Below are 19,825 nucleotides of genomic sequence, written 5' to 3'. Positions count from 1 at the left end.
CGTGCGTGCGTGCGTGCGTGCGTGCGTGCGTGCGTGCGTGCGTGCGTGTGCGCGCATGCACTCCACCATCTCTACCAGTGGCGGTGGCTCAGGGGTAGAGTGGCCGGATGGAAACCGCAAGGTTCCCAGTTCAATCCCGGGCTCCCCCAGAGATAGTGTCGAAGTGTCCTTGAGCAAGACACTGAACCCCTAATTGCTCCCGATAGGGCAGGTTGGTGCCTGCGGTGTATGAATGGGTGAATGATATGATATATAATAATATAGTACTTTATTGTCAGTTTGCACTGAAATTTGTTTTGCGACCCAGCGGCCTTGTATGCAACACATATACACACATTTGACATAACACAGGACAAAAAAAGAAAATACAGTTGCATACATATAACATAATGTCCACAGCTCAGTCTAGTCCTGGCCAAAATCCAGATTAAGCCTCAGTGTCAACTGATGGACAAAATACCTCTTCAATCTGATCTTATTGTATGCTGGAACACCATATCTCCTTCCTGAAGGCAGCAACCTATACTCTCCATGCAAAACATGGCTAGTATTAGAGGTGATATTCCTTGCTAACCTTAGGATGCTGTTATCATACGTGGATGTATAGAGCCTCTGAAGTGGTTGTCCAACAATCTTTGAACAAATGTTTAGTTGTTGCAGCAGTTGTGACTTTAAGGCTACAGACAAACATCCATACCAGGTGGTACTACAGTACTGAAGAACACTCATAATAACAGAAGTTACGTTCTACTAGCACCAAAGTATCTTAAACGGAGAAATAAATAGATTCTTTGCTTTGTTTTCTTACACACTGATTCAATCTGATTTTTCCACGACAGGAGATTATCTATTTCTACTCCTAGGTATTTATATGAACATACCTGGTTAATCTGTTCACTATGAATAGTGATGGGGGATCTGTGTGTCTCTAGTGGTGCACCAAAAATAATCTCTTCTGTCTTTTTTGTGTTAATGATGAGAGCGTTGTTATCACTCCATTCAACCACCTTATTTACTCTGTGTTGGTGCAGTCCAGGATCACTGGAACTATCTAGAAGAGAAATTAAAGTTGTATCATCCGAGTACTTTAGAATGTACTGATCTTAATGTACTGAATGTACAATGCACAATCTATGTAAAGAGCCTTGGATAAAGCCGCTATAGATATGCACCATTTACCACCACCATCATCGTCACCACCATCTCTATCAGACCATGTGAGCGGAGCGGGGGGAAAGCCGCTCCTCGCTCCAGGGGGCTGTTGTCACTATCGCCACCTCCATCAATCCTCACCACCACCTCCATCACCACCTCCATCACCACCTCCATCACCACCTCCATCACCACTACCTCCATCACCACCTCCATCAATCATCACCACCACCTCCATCACCACCACCTCCATCACCACCACCTCCATCACCACCTCCATCAATCATCACCACCGCCTCCATCACCATCACCACCTCCATCACCACCACCTCCATCACCACCTCCATCACCACCATCAATCACCACCACCACCTCCACCACCACCTCTATCAATCATCACCACCTCCACCACCACCTCCATCACCACCACCTCCATCACCACCTCCACCTCCACCTCCATCACCACCTCCATCATCACCACCACCACCACCTCCATCACCACCTCCACCACCACCTCCATCACCGCCTCCACCACCACCACCACCGCCACTGCCAAATTACATGAGCACAGCAGGAGCCACACAACACATGGACGTCATAATAAAGGATCATGGGATGTCCATGCAAGTCAGGGACCACCAGCCCCTCCCGGCACAGACATGACGCTCCGTCTGTCGCCTGCACACATCCCTTTTCAGTGCCACTGACGATGGCCTCAGTTTTTTTTAAGAATAATTGAATTTATTTGTCATCTTTCTTCCAGGCTATACGGTCTTGGCTACGTACCATTAGGCGAGGAGATAGCGGTGGCAAAGGGCTGTCAGCAGTTTGAAAGACAATTATTATAAGCCTGCACGTTTGTCTGGACTTTGTTGATTATTGCCCTGCTTCGGGTAATTATTCAGCCTGGTTTGTCTTTTGGAGCCAATGTAGCGTGAGATTGCTCTGTTTTATGGCTCAAAGTGGAGAAAGCAGGACACTGGAGAATGTGCCAGAAATGCCTAATAGCTCTATGTGAAGAATGCCCTTTAGTGGACCCTCTGATTCTGGACTGGATGGCATTTGGAGGGGGGGGGGGGGGGGGGGAGGGAGGGAGAGAGAGAGGGAGAGAGAGGGAGAGGGAGGGAGAGAGGGAGGGAGGGAGAGAGAGAGAGAGAGAGAGAGAGAGAGAGCGAGAGGGAGAGAGGGAGAGAGGGAGAGAGGAGAGAGTGAGAGGATCTGCTATCACTTCAATAGATAGATTGATGGATAGATTGATAGATAGATAGATCGATAGATAGATATTCACAGAAGCACTGAGTTTATCGTCTGTGTGTGAGCTCATGAATGTAAGATCATGGAGACGGTAAATCCACATGAGATAACCTGTGGCTTGTCTGCGCCGCTTGCTGGGAAAATGAAAGCTCTGCAGACCTGACCTTTGGACTGTGACCACTCAGATGGAGAGCGATTACCTAGCATGTTCTCTATGTGCAGGAGGAAGACATGGAGGTGGGGGGGAGTTTATACCTCCCTACCTCTATGACTGCCTGCCTAGATTATGTTCCAAACTGCCAGCCCCCCTCAGGTCTTCTACTGCTGACCTGCTCCAAGTGCCTACAATGGCATATAAAAATCACCCTAGTGGGGAGTGAAGTCCATAGACTTGGCTGCCACATGATGTCACAAGGAAAAGCCCCAAAACACGGTGAAGCAGCATTCTGCTTCTACAGCCCGACAGCTTGGAATAAACTCGCATTACACTTCCTCACTTTTTTGCCTTTTTTGCTATTATTTGAACACTTTGACTGACACCATTGAGCGCTGTCCCTTCACTGCCACCAGGATGCACGGGGCCTTTTATTTTGAAATTACTATTCTGCCGACTTTCATCAGAATTGTGCGTTACTATTGTAACCGCGACATATCGCCGATTTTGAGGGGCGCTAGCCCCTCCTATGCACAGCTTTGTGTGTAGGTGTGTTTGTAGCACGGAATGTGATGATTTGATTGGCTGATGTATGATGATAAGAGCGCCCCTCACTTCATACGAGTGTGATTTTCATTGAATGAGTTCATAACATCGATGTTCTGTTCAATCACCTTCAATCTGAGCCTCAATTGCGAGATCGCAAAGAACGCTGTTATCATAGAGTGTCCATCTTGGTCAGGGCAAAACGATCTGTTTACCTTGCTTATTGTAAAGCCCAAACCACACCAAAGGGTCTGGTTGGGACAAAACAGTTTTTAAGGTAGACCACATCAATGCAACTCAATGAGTTGCATTGGTGTGGTTTACCTCAAAAACTGTAAAAAATTGTACTGGCTCAAGGGACGGCTGATGCGACGCGTTGTGAGATTAGATTGGCTATTTTCGGCATGCGTTTTTATTTGTTGACGAAATCTTCAATAGATTTAGTCTCAGTTTTAGTCATCGTTTTTTATTTAGTTTTTATTCATAGTTTGTCAGTGAAAATCGTTAGTCGGCGAACATTTTTCGTCATAGTTTTAGTCGACGAAATCAACACTATCTCAGTTCCAGCCTAAGCACCACCCGCCCCCAACCTAAACCTCAACCGCGACTTCACCCCTGAAACTCAACCACACCCAACGCAGCTTCCCTCCACCTTCTTCTGTCGGTCGAGATTGAATCAAAGGGTCACAGAAAGGTTGAGGCAGCCCACAGGAAACGGGGATGGAGCCCGAGAAAAGAGCCTGGAATCAGGACGAGGAAGATGGAAGCATACAGCCACAGAACAAAAAGACCGCTGCGTCTTTGGTTAGAGGGAGAGTGATGGACGGGAGAGAAAGTATGAGAGAATAGGAGAATGAGTGAGATGGGAGGGAGAGATGAGTCCCTGGGGTTGGAAAGAGGGAGAGAAAGATGGGGAGAGAGCGAGAGAGAGAGAGATGGCCGCAGGGTAGAGGAAAAGAAAAGAGAACGTATGAAGCAGGGTCACAGCATGAGGCCGAAAGAAAGGAGAAATTTAATAAGGTATGTTAAGAGGAGGAAGGGGTCCTGCTGGCTCCCGGGGGAAGAGGAAAAGCAAGAATTCTCCACCTCTACCTGTCCTCAGTATCCATCTTTCAATCAATCTCCTCTTCTTCTTCATATCTGTGGAACAGCAGGGATCCTATACTTCTGCAAGAGCGTGTGTGTGTGTGTGTATGTGTATGTGTGTGTGTGTGTGTGTGTGTACGTACGTGCGTGCGTGCGTGTGTACGTGCGTGCGTGTGCTCGTATATGTATGTAATGCACGCGTGCATATTCAGTATGTAAAACCTTGTTGTGTGTGTGTGTGTGACTGTCTGTAAGGTGGGTTTGTGTGTGCTAAGTTGGATTTATACTTGCTGTTGTCTGTGTTGCACACCGAAAATAGCAGCACGACAAGCTCACATCGTCTCGCGCTGCGATCCGTTGTGAGATTGTAGATCTGATACTTCTGGTAGTGCTGCAATGCAACAGAGCCCATTGCGCCCTTTAGCGCTTTCCCACAGTCTGTTCCAGACACAGGGTTCTGTGTATAGGCGGGGTGGTTCTGGTGTCACAGATAGGAGTCATTAGGGAAAAGCAGAGTCAGGTGGAAGCGACGAGAGCAAATTGTCAGGCTGAGCGCTTGTTCTGTTGCCAGGCTCCACGGCTCCTGAACAACCCTGTCTGTCCCAACTGTGAATTATTATCAGACAGCGCCGTACGCTCCCCCTGCCTCCTTTCAATAGAGCGCCCAAGTCCTGACGTCACTCGCTCATGCCCTGGTCCCAAGGGGTTCACGGAGGTTTTTCTCTATGGATAATAACATTGGGTCATCTTAAAATCGTCTCTCATAAGAATTGTGGTCCAAAAATAAACAAACTGTCTCGCCGATATTGTCGGGGAGGTGGCTCTGTATCATTTTCGGCAGTCAGTCGCTCACATCTGACACGGTCTGTTTCTAGCGAAGATTCGGCATCAGTAATATTAGTGTTTTTGCAGTCAGTTGATTCTTCATATCCATATGAGTGAAACTGCCAGCATGATTCGTTTATTTTTCAAACACAGTTCTTATATGAGGCGATTTAAGATCCCCCTATATTACAAATAAATAAATACACAAACCCGTGGACCCTCTAGCGATATTGGCGTCAGACTTCGGTGCTCTATGGGGCTGTGATGTTGCGTTCACGTGGGGCGTTTCATCTGCCCGTGTGAATGCACCATTAGTCTGGCTGCTTGAAGCAGTAAAGCGTCATTCCGTCAATAATTTGAGGCATGATCAAGAGAAGAACATCAAGCACTTTGTCTATTACGTGGTCTAACAGTCAACCAGGCCCTCTCGTAAGGAGGTTTTGATGAGGAAGCAGCAGACTTCGATCACCATACAGTGGTGTCACCAGGGGGGCAGATTACCTGGAAGGGGCTTATGATGATATTATACCGTATGTGCGTTCTTCATTTCTCTTCCAGCCTCCGGTGTAATTGCTTCCCTCAGTCTGAGGCATATTTATACCATAGTCTGGAGGTTATTAGATCTTTTTGCCACAGTGTTGAGTTTTTTTTATTGAATTCCTACAAAAATCCCACCGTGCTATTGTAAATATTTTAAGCAGCATAGTAATTTAAAACCTATATGTGGCCAAGCGGTATCCCTCAGAGAGACTTAAGACCTCGCTATTTTTCATTGTCATCGTTTCACTGAGCTGTGTTTAACTCTGCGGGGTGTAATTGTCCTCCTGGTGATATCACTGGAAGGGCAAATTCTATTAACTCTCATTAACTCTGGAGACAAATGTGTTATTTTAAGATGGTTAATGGTTTTGGGGAAATGCGTAAGATTGTGCACATAATATACCGTAGATCAGCTCAACTGTTTCTTTTGCCCCTTACAAGTCTGTTTAGTTAAAAGAGGGCTGATCAGTAGAGCAGTGTTGACTAAAACTATGACAAAATGTCGACTACCTTTTTCACTGACAAAAACGAAATAAAAACGAAGCTATAATGACTAAAACTAAGACTAAATATAGGTGCTGCGGTGTCTGTCTGTGTGCAGTGGGTGTACACATACGTGCTCGTGTGTCTAAAGTCGAAGGCTCTACACCAGTGATTTTCAACCTATTTCTTATCAACGCCCATTATTTATTCTGCATTTGAGCCACGGACCACCATTTTGATGAGCCTCTCAGACCAAAGACTAAGAATATTTTGTTGTCGTGGGATAGGACTTTGTCCACAATTCCATGCTGTATTGATGGTGATACCATATGAGATAATAGGCGTTGATGAAAAAATCTACCTTCTCTGTCTGTTTAGACTTATTGTCTCCACCAGGCCGAAGGCATGGGGAGAGAGTATGTTTTGCACTCCGTCCGTGTGTCCGTCCGTCCGTCCGTCCTTCCTTCCGTCCGTCTGTGTACAGCTAATCTCCGGCACCGTTAACCCGGTCGATGCCAAACTTTGCACACACACTCCCTGGATGCCAACGATGAACCTCTGCCCCACATTTTCCAGAACGGCCTGTTATAGCGCCACCATGAGGCAGCTTTTCACATTTTTTACCTAAAACTGCACAGATCTGCGTGAAACGTTGCATGCACACTCCCTAGAGGCCAAGGACAAACCTTTGACCTGCATTTTCCGCATCTGCCTTTTATAGCGCCACCAGGAGGCCGACTTTTGTAAAACACATTTTTTGATATTACTCCTCCAGATTCTGTCCAAAAATCTCACAAATCGTTACACAGTATCTCTATGGTCATGTGCTCAAGTCGGATCTGTCTGATATTTCATATTCCATCCTAATTGGCTATAATTGGCTTTCACAGTTTGCAAGATTGCCCCGTTTTGAACAATAGCCTCAAATCATGAACGCAGCATGCAATTTACGTGAAATCTTTCACACATTTTCTTACTAGGCTGAGGAATATATCCCACCCTTTTCACATTGGCCTGTTATAGCGCCACCAACAGGTTGATTTTTGCAAAACACATTTTTGTACCAAATGCCTCAAATCATCCAATTGCCATCAAAGGCGTATGAAGAAATGGCAATCGGTACACATGATCTCTGTAGTCATGTGATCAAGACGAGTCTGTTGGATTTCTCAGATTGTACACTGATTGGCTAAGATTGCCTTCCAAAGTTTTCAGGAGTGGCCCGTTTTGTACAAAATGCTGCACATGTCTTGCTCATCCAGAATTCTATCCTCAGAGATGCTATGAGTGATCTGGCTCTGCATTTCCTCAACAAAATGAAGCAAATTGTTGCAAAAACAAATACAAAAAAACATCCTCCTAAACATTTTGCCAAACATCACACACACTCCTATCCTCCTGGTGGAGACCTGTGCCCGGAAGGGCACTTTTTCTAGTTGTAATTGAATTAATGCAGATCTTTTTTTTTTATAACTTTATTTATAGGATTTTCAATTTTGATAGACAAACAACCCCACATATACCCCACCCTCCCCGGTTTGATGTTTAACAATAATTTAACTCTTGAGAGTGTAAAATGAAACCAAATGAACCCTTGGGTCCATTTGGTTTCATTTTACACTCAAGAGTTAAAGATCTATAAGGGTTCATTTGGTTACCAACTTTCCATCATTTAGCTTTACCTGGAACCCCCTCAAGGACCACTAGCTGAAAACTACTACTCTACACCACTGTGTTTTAGAAATGCCACATTTTGAAGCATTTCTGCCCTGAAAGTGACAATGATTTGCTAGAAGAAATTGGAAAAATGTTCCCAGCTGGAACAGGCAATTGTTTCATTTTTTGACTGAGTCGTGGCTTTTGTTGGCAATGTTGTTTGGCAATCACACTTTACTGTATAAGCACACCGCACTTTAAGGGGACCATGCAGTGCAGTGTTCTTGTACCTGTTGTTGACAAAGACTGAGCAGTACTAGCTGGCCTTCAGCACAGCACTCATGGTTGTAATGGCTAAATTACAAAGCTTTTTTTTGGTATTGTTTTGTTTTATATCAATACCTGCATGAACAAGCGTCAGTCTCGGATCAGGAACCACACAGACACATCGGCGTCATGGTTGAGAACTCAGTTACCACTTCAATCCCTCTTAGTTTTTCCACTGCTCTCCGCCGCTTCACCATCACACTATCCTCGCAACCATCAAGCCCCTGACTGACTGACAGCCGTCCCTGAGTGGCTGGCTGTGTTGTCGGGGAATTTGCGCACGCACGCACGCACGCACGCACGCACGCACGCACGCACGCACACTTTCCCCGACACGTACAGATACAACCCTGCACACAAAGAAGGATATACACGCAGAGATGAAATGTACAGTATATGAAAACATATTTTAACACACACACACACACACACACACACACATACCGGTCCTAGAGAGAAACACGTGTATTCACACTGACCTGCTCAAAGGGTAGGACGCGCACACACACGCACACGCACGCACAAGCATGCCGTCTGATGGGAGGCTATGAGTCCCCATTGGCTGCGCTCCTCTGCCATGTTTCTTCTGCTCTGACAGGCCCGATGCTGCATGGCTAGTGTTTTTGCTGCCGGCCGCTCGGGGCTCGGGGAGGTCAAAGACGCACAGGGGCGCCCGCCGCCCAGATGCGCACGATCCCTGACATGTCTGGCCATGTGGAAAGCACAGCGAAGAACCCCCGCAGATCACATTAGCACGAGGTGATAACAAAGACAAACAAGCCAGAGATATGTATACAAGTCTGCACAGCAAGGAACTGCCTCTGCTAGAAATGACACTTGTGATCCCCTTAAGCTCTGTAATTGGACACTTGGGGAGATAAGCTGTATCGCATAAGTTGTCTTTATTCCCCGGATTTTTAATTAATCTTTTGAAATCTCATATGCATTAAGTGTGGTTGGAATCTTTGGAAAAACATCATACTTTGTGAGTCTTATGTGGTGCTAATTTGCATGTCCGTCTCGTGTTGGCTAATGAGGCTCTGTAAACCAACACCACCGACTCTAGTCTAAGTTGTAAACACTTGCGTGCATTTTACTAGAGAAGCAGAGTAGCCATGCCTGAAAACCTGAAGCTTAACAAGTTAACTGCCACCAGGTGGCGATAGAGGGTAGTTAGCTGCGCAAGCCAGAATAGGGAAGATTACCATGTTTTCACATCCGGGTTCCTCGCTCGCAGACCTCCATTGTAAGAAACGGCTTATGTTAGCAGTAGCTCACAATGTTTATCTTTCGCCAGAAACGTTAATGTCGGGAGCGATGCGATCTGATCCCAAATCAGATCTGAACATCCGATGGATGATGATCACCACGGACAGCGCTTGTAGTTTCAGAGATAACAGCCAAAGAAGATTCTACTTTTAATGGGACTCTATGGAATGCTCCTGGACGTCTCCTGGTGCTGGGGGTGACTTAGTGTTAAAAGTTGATTTTCAGTGAGGCAGTTACATATTGATAAAGTACATTAATTGACGGAGAATTCCGTCAAAAGCAGACAACATGCAGGACAACCCAGGTTTTAATCCAGGTTGTTACACTAACACTACTGGTTGTATTTATTTTAATACAGTACAGTACTGTATGTATCTATTTGCAGTAGAAAGTAAAAATAAACAGAACATTACATAATGTGAAAACAAAGACATATTGTTGTATCCGCGCAGATCTGCGTGATAACATAACTTAGTTGGTGTAATTGGAGAAATCAGATGATAACGATACACTTAAAAACAGTGTGGTGGATTATTAATACTCATAACAGAGACTTTAAGAAAGCAAATGAACAGTCGATGAGAAACGACAATGGCAAGAGAAAGCCAGTATTATTTGTGTGAGTGGGTGTACTTTGTGTACTGTGTGTGTGTGTGTGTGTGTGTGTGTGTGTGTGTGTGTGTGCGTGTGCGTGTGCGTGCGTGCTGTGGTAGGCGATCACATTTCTCAAAGAAGTATTGCAGTGGTTTCTTTTACTGTAACTGTTAATGGACTCCCACTTATCCCAGCTGAACATTATTCGAAGGTTTCAGAGTTCTTGAGTGGGCCATTGAATGATTTTAGGTTGGATTGTGAATTTGTGACACCATGAAGCTGAGAAAATTGCTTTAGCTATAAAATATATCAGGCCTTCAGTCTCGCATGGCCAAACAATTGGAGATCTCTGCCTACAAATTCGTCTGGTGACATCCGAGTTCAGTGTAGGTCAGAAAACTGCGTGGAAACAATTCAGAGATTTTAAAGATAACTGCATTGCAGAACAAATGCAACCACTTTAGGGAGGTCCTTCATATTTGGGATGGTGTCAGGATTGGTTTACATGGTAAACAATACACATGGTTTCCGACAAGCATTGCATTTAGATTTCCCCAGACGTAGTGGTGCTGTAGGTGGAGATCTCCAAGCTTCTGGCTGCGTGAGACTAGCCCAACGCAGGAGAACAATAACTAGCTGTCCGTCTCTCTGCTCGGGAGTCGTCACTAAAGAACAGTAGATACTCTCCGAACTATAGTTCAGAGAGTCGGGACATCTCGAGGTGAACAAGGTCAGGGAAAAAGTTCAGAGACCGCCCATCCAAAGTTCGGAAATTTTTAGTCATATCGCTGCCCTTTCCGAAGAAAGGTTTGGACTTTGGAGGTCTGAGGGAGTATGAGGGTCTGAGGGAGTATGTATTGGGCTTAAGTTACAGTATGTCCTAGGGCGCCCGCTGGCCTAGTGGTCCAGGCACATGCCACATATACGTGTAGGCTCTGGCCTGACAGCTCGTTGCGTGTTCGAGTCCCGTTCATGATGACTTTGCTGCATGTCTCTCTCCCTCTTTCCTGTCCGTCTTCACTGTAACTATCAATAAAGGCACATAAGCAAAAAAAAAAGTTACAGTATGTCCATGATGCCTGTATGTATGCATTTTGTAGTATTATTACCCCTTGTTGTTGTCCTTGGATTAGCCTTAAAGGGACACTTCACCCTTTTTGCAAAAAAATATATGTTAATGTCGATTTAGAACACTTTCCTGGGGGTCTTTGTGTGTAATATGGACACTGGACTCACTGTACTTCCTGCACTACAATTCCCATAATGCTTGGTGCACTGCTCCTCCTTGTGGATAGGGGAGGGCTGTCTTACTGAGACAACATGTAGTCCAGGAAGGAAGTGAGACCAGTGTCTGTGAATCTAAAATATCAAAAAAAAATCAAAAACAATCTAAAACCACATATTACACACATAAAGACCCCAGGAAAGTGTTCTAAATCTTCTAAACGACATTAACATATTTTTGCATAAAGGGTGAAGTGTCCCTTTAATAAAAAAGCCTCTCTTTGTGTAGCGTACTAGCTTTGGAAAGCACAGGGAAAGAGAGGCAAGTTACTTGAGACCTCAAAACATCTGAATAATGGCTGGCAGTTTATTTTTTTATGTTTTTATTTATTTTTTGTTGAGGAGAGAGGGGAGAGAGCTAGGACAGTCTAGGGATGTGTCTGACAGGAGTGTCTGGAAGTGGAAGACTATTGATCCAAGCAGATGAACCATTGGTTAACCTCATTTTGGAGTGTCATAGGAATATACTGTATCTCTCTCTGTGTCTCTCTCTGTGTGTCTCTCTCTCTGTCTCTCTGTCTCTCTGTGTCTCTCTGTCTCTCTCTCTCTCTCTCTCTCTCTCTCTCTCTCTCTCTCTCTCTCTCTCTCTCTCTCTCTCTCTCTCTCATTATTTGCTTCTATCTATCTCTGTACCAGTTTCTTTCTTGTTTTGTGTGTATCACTCTCACTTTCTGTCTCTTCTCTCTAGCTCTGTCTCTGCTTGTCTGCCTACTTCTTAGAAACAGAAAGCTTATTTCTGTCTGGTTAGTAGATGTGTCTCTGTAGGGCTGAGAGAGGTCCAGCCTGTTTGTGTGCCTATGATCACTGGTGTATTTCTCCAGTGTCTGCACATGTTTTTAACGTGTTTGTCGAAGATACTCAACGTGCAGATGGGGATTATTATGTGTGTTTTTAATATGTCGCTCTTTTGCTCCCTCTGTCTGTAAATGGACTGCATTTATATAGTAAATGGACTGCATTTTGATACCGCTTTCGCTTACAAAGTGGTTGTTTGTCAGCCAGTACCATACGGAAGCAGTACTGCGCATACAGACTGGGGTTGACTGGACTACATTTTTATTTAAGCAGTTGTTTCACCCCTGACTTAAATGTGAAGTGCCTGTTTATCAACTGTATCTTTACTTTTTGGAAACAATACTGCGGAAAAAAAATCTCCACTGTTTTTGGACAGCTCAACCCCATTTGTGTGTGTATGTGTGTGTCATTTGAGAGTGTGTGCTTCCTGGGTACGTGTGAGGAGGGAGGTGCTTTTATATGTCTGTATTTGTGCGTGCAAGCATTGTTTGCTTGCACGTGTTCACTTGAAATGTGTCATCTTGAAATGGGTAACTGTAGTGCTAATATACAAATTAGCATTGCAAAGCATATCACAAGTCTCAGATGCTGAAACTTCATTATTTATCACGGCAACTCTCTCAATGTGGACATAGCTTACAAGAACAGCGTCCAAATAAACAGTCATCTGTCCTGGAAATGTTTTCCTCTGCCTTGCACTTTCCTAGTTGTCTCTTTATATTATCGGCTACGGTTTCAGAGCAAAGCCTTTTGCTTATGTTAAGAGCCAAACCACTAAAAATGTAAGTGAAATCTAAATGGTGTTTATACAGTATTTGGAATACAAAGCAACTTTTCCCTTTTAACGAGCCACTTGTTTTGATGTGAATATTACAGATTCCGTGGCCACCAGCATCATTTTATATTGATAATTTGATACACATCCAACAGGATGAAGTTAGTGTTAATATTGCCCTGCGGCTCCCCTTACCTATCGTGCGTGCGTGCGTGCGTGCGTGCGTGCGTGCGTGTTATATGCTTGACTGTACACATGCATGTTATATTACATGCATGTGCAGTTGTACCAGGTCCTTGTGAGGATGATCACATGCGAGTTGTGTGTGCTTTTGTGTGCAAGCATTTTGTGTGTTTGGACCTTTTTCAGTTGAAATGGCGTTTATTAGCAGTTAACTGTAGGGTGATTATACAAATTAGCACTTCAGAGCATATCACAAGCCTCATCATTTATCACGAGTAGGCCAACCCTCTCAATATGGACAGAGCCTACAAGATGAACAGCGTCCAAATATAGTGAAACAGCCTTTTTGGAAATGTTTTCCACTGCCTTGCACTTTCCTAGTTGTCTGCTTTTGTCGGCTACGGTTTCACAGCAAAGCCTTTCTTTATTAAAAGCAAAGCTGCTGAAAATGAAAGTGAACTCTGTGTTTATACAGCATGTAGAATACAAAGCAACCTTTCCCCCTTAATGAGACGCTTATTTTGGTGTTAATATTCCAGATTCCGTGGCCGCCAGCTACATTGTATATTGATACATATCCAACAGGATAAAGTTAGCATTAATATTGCCCCGTGGCTCCCTGTGTGTGTGTGTGTGTGTGTGTGTGTGTGTGTGTGTGTGTGTGTGTGTGTGTGTGTGTGTGTGTGTGTGTGTGTGTGTGTGTGTGTGTGTGTGTGTGTGTGTGTGTGTGTGTGTGTGTGTGTGTGTGTGTGTGTGTGTGTGTGTGTGTGTGCGCACTGTGCGTGTGTGTGTGTGTGTGCGCACTGTGCGTGTGTGCGTGCGCACATACATATAGTACAGTACATGCACCTGTGCGTATGTGGGAGTGTGTTTGTATCTGTGTGGAGAATGGAGGACAGGAGGGCCGAGCAGTCTCCTAGCAGATGGCAGGTCCATCAGTCTTGGTAATTGAGTTATACTCTCCCACTAAACACAGCACAGAGTTTCCTGTGAACAAGAGGAAACTTTTCTGTTTTGCATTTTGTGTTTGTGTGTTTTTCCCGTACTGCATGCTTATTGACTTCCAAGCAGCCGACGGCCTGTCGAATTCAAAAGACACCTGGTTTGTGTGGGAGTTTCAGGCTGACTGGGAGCGAGTCACTTTTTACACTCCGCTCTTGCCCAGCCACAGTCATGTCATCGAGCTTATTTGTATTTTTAACGTATTTGGAAAATGAATAGGTGGTATCTTAAAAATACCTGTTTTTGTTTGTTTTTTGGGAATGACAGTATTAATAAATAGACATAAACACATACCACATACCGCAGCAAAATACTCAGTTGTAAAATGTTTGGCACCATGTTTTTTCCCTCCTCATTGCAGTTCAGCATTGCATTGCAGTGGGCCGTAGCTCACAAGGTAGAGCGGCTCATCTGGGAACCGAAAGGTCCCCGGTTCAATCCCTGGCTCCTGCTGGCTTCATGTCAAAAGTGTCCTTGATCAAGACACTGAACGCCTAACTGCTCCCGATGTGCCTTGTATGGTTGCCTCCGCCATCGGTGTGTGAATGAGTACTGTATGTGAATGACTGAATGTAAAAGCACATTGTACAGTGCTTTGGCTTAAGGCGCTATAGAAATAAAGACCATTTACCACTTGACAAGGTCGTCTCTCAACAAATGTTTGACCTTGTCTCTTCCAATTAAAGTTAACTCTCTTTTCCCCCTTCTCCTCCCTCTCTCCCTTCTTCTCTTGCTTTGTCCTTTCTCCCTCTCTTTCGGTCTTTTCTTCAACCCCTGTCAACCTCACGTCTCTCTATATTCTGGCTCCCTTTGTCCCCATTTTCTCTCCATCCTCCATTTCCTTTCTGTATCTATTCCGCCCTTCTTTCCTCCGTTCTCCTCACTCTCTCTATTTTGCTCTGTCTCTCTGTCCTCCCAGGTGTGGCGGAGGTGATAGTGCTGGTGGGAGGGCGTCAAGCCATAGGGATGAGCCAGCGCTCGCTCACAGCGGTCACCTGCTTCAACCCACAGAACAGCAAGTGGTATCCACTGGCCAGCCTGCCATTCTACGATCGCGAGTTCTTCAGTGTCATCTCAGCCGGAGACAACATCTACCTATCAGGTATACTTCCCACCACCCACAAACTTGTGTAGGTGGCGTGTTTGTACATGTGTACATGTACATGTGTTTGAAACTATACAAGAATATACTGTATATATAGATTTGCCCAAATATATCTAAAATAACACATTGTGAGAAAATATATTCCCAGAGTCCAAAATACAGCTTATTAAAATAATAATGTTGGGGGGGGGGGGTTCTTTCTGAAATTCAGAAGCCAGGGAAATCTTTTCAAGGACTTTCACACTTTCTCAGCTTAAAGTATTTGGAAACGATTTAAAAACACGAACAGCTGCAATTCCTTTTTTTTTCTTGTTTTAGAACAAAAACTGATTAAATGTAACAAAAGCTATTTTGTGCCCCTCACTGCATTTGAATACTTCGATTTCAAGGCGAGAAATATCTCTCCTTTGTTTGTGTTGAAGGCTGGCAATTGTGGAGATATCGTTGAAAGCCCAATTAAAAATTCTCCCTACAAAATCAAGAGATGTCTATGATGAAAAATAGGTTGAATTTCACACACCCCAACACGATGTCCATGATCCATCACTTAATTTTACCACTAATGTAACTCCCATATGTGGATATGTAGTTAACACTCTTACCTGCCAAAACAGAGGTCTCCGTCCTATCAAATAGTTACGCTCCACGCCCCGGACAGAGATTAATCAAAAGACGGAACATTAATCATTCCATAACCGAGCGCACCTGTCTACAGGCTGGGAGTGTCGATTGGGCAACATTTGATGTCATTTCCGGTTGGGACGTCATCCAAAGTGGTCCCCCTCCATTTTAATGGAGGGGATGAAAAATCTTAAAACGTGAAGTAACTCTTGAATCTAAATCATCCATCCATCTTCAACCGCTTATCCGTAGTCGGGTCGCGGGTGCAACAGCTCCACCAGAGTGTTCCAGACGTCCCTCTCCAGAGCAACATTAGTGACGGAGCAATCTTGAAATAGGCTCTGAAGCTGCCCTCATTTAATGGTTCCAAATACCCCCGGTGTTAAGGGTGTTAACTACCTCTTCTATCTATGCAAACATTCAATGTATCCCCAGATCTCCCCAAATCACTGTAATTCCTCAGGTTCAGGTTCATTTATTTGTTTGTCCCCGTGGGGCGATTTGGTTTACAGCAAGGCATAACACAGGCAGGTAACATGAAACACAAAAACACAGTAAAGAGGCACTTAGTACACATAGAACAATAAAACAGGATGGCAGTTCAAGGTATCAGTGTAACATTGTAATTCATAACATTTTATTTTCTGTAATTCCTCAATTCCTGGATATCGTTATTCATGGACCCGAAGAAGAAAAGTGACGCTTTCATCTTAAAACTAGGAACTTGATTTTATGGTTATTGATCTTGGTCGTTTGGAAGACCAAGCAGTACCTTCAAATCATACTGCAGTTTTTTCAAACAATACTTTTGCAATAACAGTGTTGCCTAAACTTTTCATATTTACTGGCCGATTTCAGATCTGACTTTCGGTGAATGATAAATATGCACTTTGGTCAGACAGTTTTATAAAAATCTGTGTTGGCCAATTGATTCCATCAAAGTGTTTGAATTCTGGAGAGACCTGAACGCAAAAGATTCAGTTAAATTATGCACTCAGGCATGGAGCATCTCACCAGGGAACGTTTTTAATGACTGCATCTCGAGCAGTATTAACATAGAGTCTCAGATGAAGGAAAAGCCATTCATATTCATGTTTTAGATTGTGATGGTGTGGTGGCAGATGGATTGAAAATAAGAGGTGGGAAGAGTGAAGCTTTGCAAGCAATGTGATCTTTAATTCAGGTTTTGTGAGGACTAGTCAGGATGGGGGGGGGGGGGGGGGGGGGTCAGTGGGAAAGACAGATTAACTAGGATGACACAAACCAAACCCCCAAGTAAAAGCTCCCAAAGATATTTTCCGTGTTCTTCGCGTGGTCATCCCGGTAAACAACTTTAATATTTAATATTATGCAGGCTACTGATATACATTCTGTCCTATTTAAAGCACCATCTGTCCTAACATTTTCAGGACCTCTCTCCTGTATTCCCCAGTTTGGTTTTAAAGTCGCTGCAGTATTTTAGCACCTTCCTTCCTTTGTTCCACTCCATGCCATGCACTCAGCCTCTCTCTCGCTCTCCATCTCTCTCTCCCTTTCTGAGCCACCTTTAACTTCCTCCAGAGGTGCACTGTATTGCTAGCTCCACGGTCCATTTGCGTCGGAGTCTCGCTCGGCACTGAGGCCCTGACATTGCAGCGCGTAAATGCTACAGGATTTGTCCTGCGTGTACTTCCCTCTCGTTCTCTTTTCATATAAATGTAAATGCGTGTTTGGGCATTGGAACAGGGCTGCGATTGTCCACAGGGAAGCCTGGCAGTCAGTTGGGAAATCAGAGGTGCACTGGCTCGGCCAATCAATGGGCTATGAGCTGTGACCTTCCTTTGCACTTGGAATGGGGTCACAAAGTCACTCCCCGGTGTTACGTGTCAAAGTACATGGCATCGAGCAGATGCTTTTGAAGGAGGCTCTCGTGCTGAAACAAGAGAGATGGGTGTTTTTTTGGTTGGTTGGTTTTGTTTGTTGACTGCACACTGGTAAACAGCTTTCGGTCAGGTGACTTTGTCCTTCAATTCACACTGTTATTATTATCGTAACTGTTCTACTTAAAAGTTTGTCCTAAACCGTGGAGTGGACCCAAGTTTTCGAGATCAGCACACAGGCACAACATGCAAGAAAAATAAGATAGAAGATGGTTTCTTATGATTCCTCTGTGGTGCAATCGGCTTGACCGGGCACTCCATCACACACAATTAGCTGTGTTCACAGGGGTGTAAAGCACAAAACACATACACCAATGGTGGAGACGCAACAAAATTGTTTTAGCGTTCGTCCCAGTGGTGTAATATGTCCTGTTGCACGTCAGCGCATTGTGGCGCATGTCGACGCAAGACGACCCAAGCGAATCAAGCGATTGGTTCAATTCAATGGTTGCTTGGAACTACATGCCTCTACTCACAACCATTTGGTTGCAAGGAGTTGCATTCCAACCCATTGGTGTGGTTTGAGCTTAAGATTGCAGGGGGAGAGCATTCTCTGTTACTGCAACTGTTCAGCCTGAGGAACCTTGAGCCTTAAAAAATCACTAGAGTGTGTCTGATACGTGCTATTGTTCAATTCCAACATGGAACAGATATAGATATACATAAAAGACATTTGTCCTACCAATGTTTCGATATATATATGCTTATTACGACACATATATTCTACATTATACTAAGCTTTATTATGCTGTCCTGGAATACTTACTAATAGCCCTAAACTTTGCCTGGTGTAGGTGGTACAGAGTCTGGCGTGACAGTGGCTGACGTGTGGTGCTACATGTCCCTGCTGGACAACTGGAACCTGGTGTCCCGGATGAACATGGCCCGCTGCCGACACAACAGCCTGGTGTACGACGGCAAGCTGTACACCATCGGAGGTCTGGGCATGTCGGGAAACCTGGACCACGTGGAGAGGTAAGCCGCATGCAGCTTGTGATGACTCAGCGATTCCCAGCCTGTGGGGCCGGGAGTATACTGCAAGTGGACCCCCAAACGATTGTCAAAACACTGAGATTGTAATGATATCATATAACATTAATTAACAAAAAAAAGGCCCATTTAGCACTGATGCCGATCGACTCTAAAAACTCCTTCTAAATCCTGACATAAGTTTGAAAAACGTATGTCACATAGCAATACTGTACATAGCATACTGTACATAGCAACCAGAACCCCGTTCCCGTCCTGAAGGGAAAATAAACACCAAAAGAACTCCCCGTCCTAATGGTCAGATGGGTGGGCCGCACATACTTTCATGATTTCGAAGTGGGATCTGATCCAGAAAAGATAGGGATGATAGATGATAGATAGACGAGTCGTAGATTCTCATCCAGAATGCACCCACCTGGAAGGCTTGCCTTGAGATAACAAAGCAGCTCTGACTTAACCCCGAATCAATGGCCCCCTTGACCATTTCTCCATGTGTTGCGGGTGATTGGGCGGAATCAGCCCGGATGCTGAGGTGTTCTTTGAAGTAATCCGCTCTCAGCAAATAAATATGCACAGTGTGCATGCAGTGTCTGGCAGATGGTGAGGCGCATTGGTGAGACGCTGCATATTGCAGAAGTGGTTATATGTTACGGTTAGTTGTTTTGTTTTGCATTTGCATTTTTGCCTTCAATCTTAACCAATAATGCTACCATTTCAGTTCCCATTGCATCATATCCAATTACTTCCTATAGTAACCTTCCCTATCTGGGAATTAAGGGCCCATTGTCCCAGAGATATGTACAAATTACTAAAGTAAAAAAATCTAAGACTATATGTACTATGGCCAGATATTACTGTATTTTCAACTCAAAATAGCTCACAGCTAGTGTCAAAGTAAAAATGTGGAGACGCAAAAACACAACTCCCTCTCATTTAACCTCTCATTTGGAGTACATTTTCTCCATTGCTCAAGCATACAATTTATATACAGTATGATACCAAGGATCCGCCCACCTAACATCAATCTAAATAACATAACTTACATAATGTACCTAGCATCTACCCACCTAATAAATCTAGCATTAATCTAAATAGCAACATTTACATATCTAGTCTCTCACTAAATAACCCAGATAACACATCCAGCATTCATCTAAATAGCATTAACTTACATGTCTAGCATCTGTCTAAATAACCCGCTAAACATATCTAGCATCTATCTAAATGGCATAACTAAATGACTAGCATTAATCTAACTAACATTC

General features: G+C 44.2%; 1 protein-coding gene across 2 annotated transcripts in view; it reads left to right on the top strand.

Annotated features, from left to right (window-relative positions):
• The window catches only part of klhl29 (kelch like family member 29), a 350,051-nt gene that overhangs the window by 270,116 nt on the left and 60,110 nt on the right, over positions 1-19,825 (top strand). For both annotated transcript variants that reach the window (XM_079527067.1, XM_079527068.1), the window contains 2 exons: positions 14,845-15,027; positions 18,365-18,545. In XM_079527067.1, coding sequence (XP_079383193.1) covers positions 14,845-15,027; positions 18,365-18,545 — 364 coding nt within the window. The remainder of the gene's footprint in view (positions 1-14,844; positions 15,028-18,364; positions 18,546-19,825) is intronic.

This window comes from Electrona antarctica, assembly GCF_951216825.1.
Source record: "Electrona antarctica genome assembly, chromosome: 17".
In the NCBI taxonomy this organism is placed as follows: domain Eukaryota; kingdom Metazoa; phylum Chordata; class Actinopteri; order Myctophiformes; family Myctophidae; genus Electrona; species Electrona antarctica.
The sequence above is the reverse complement of the archived record's forward strand: the minus strand, read 5'-3'. Positions and strand labels throughout refer to the sequence as shown.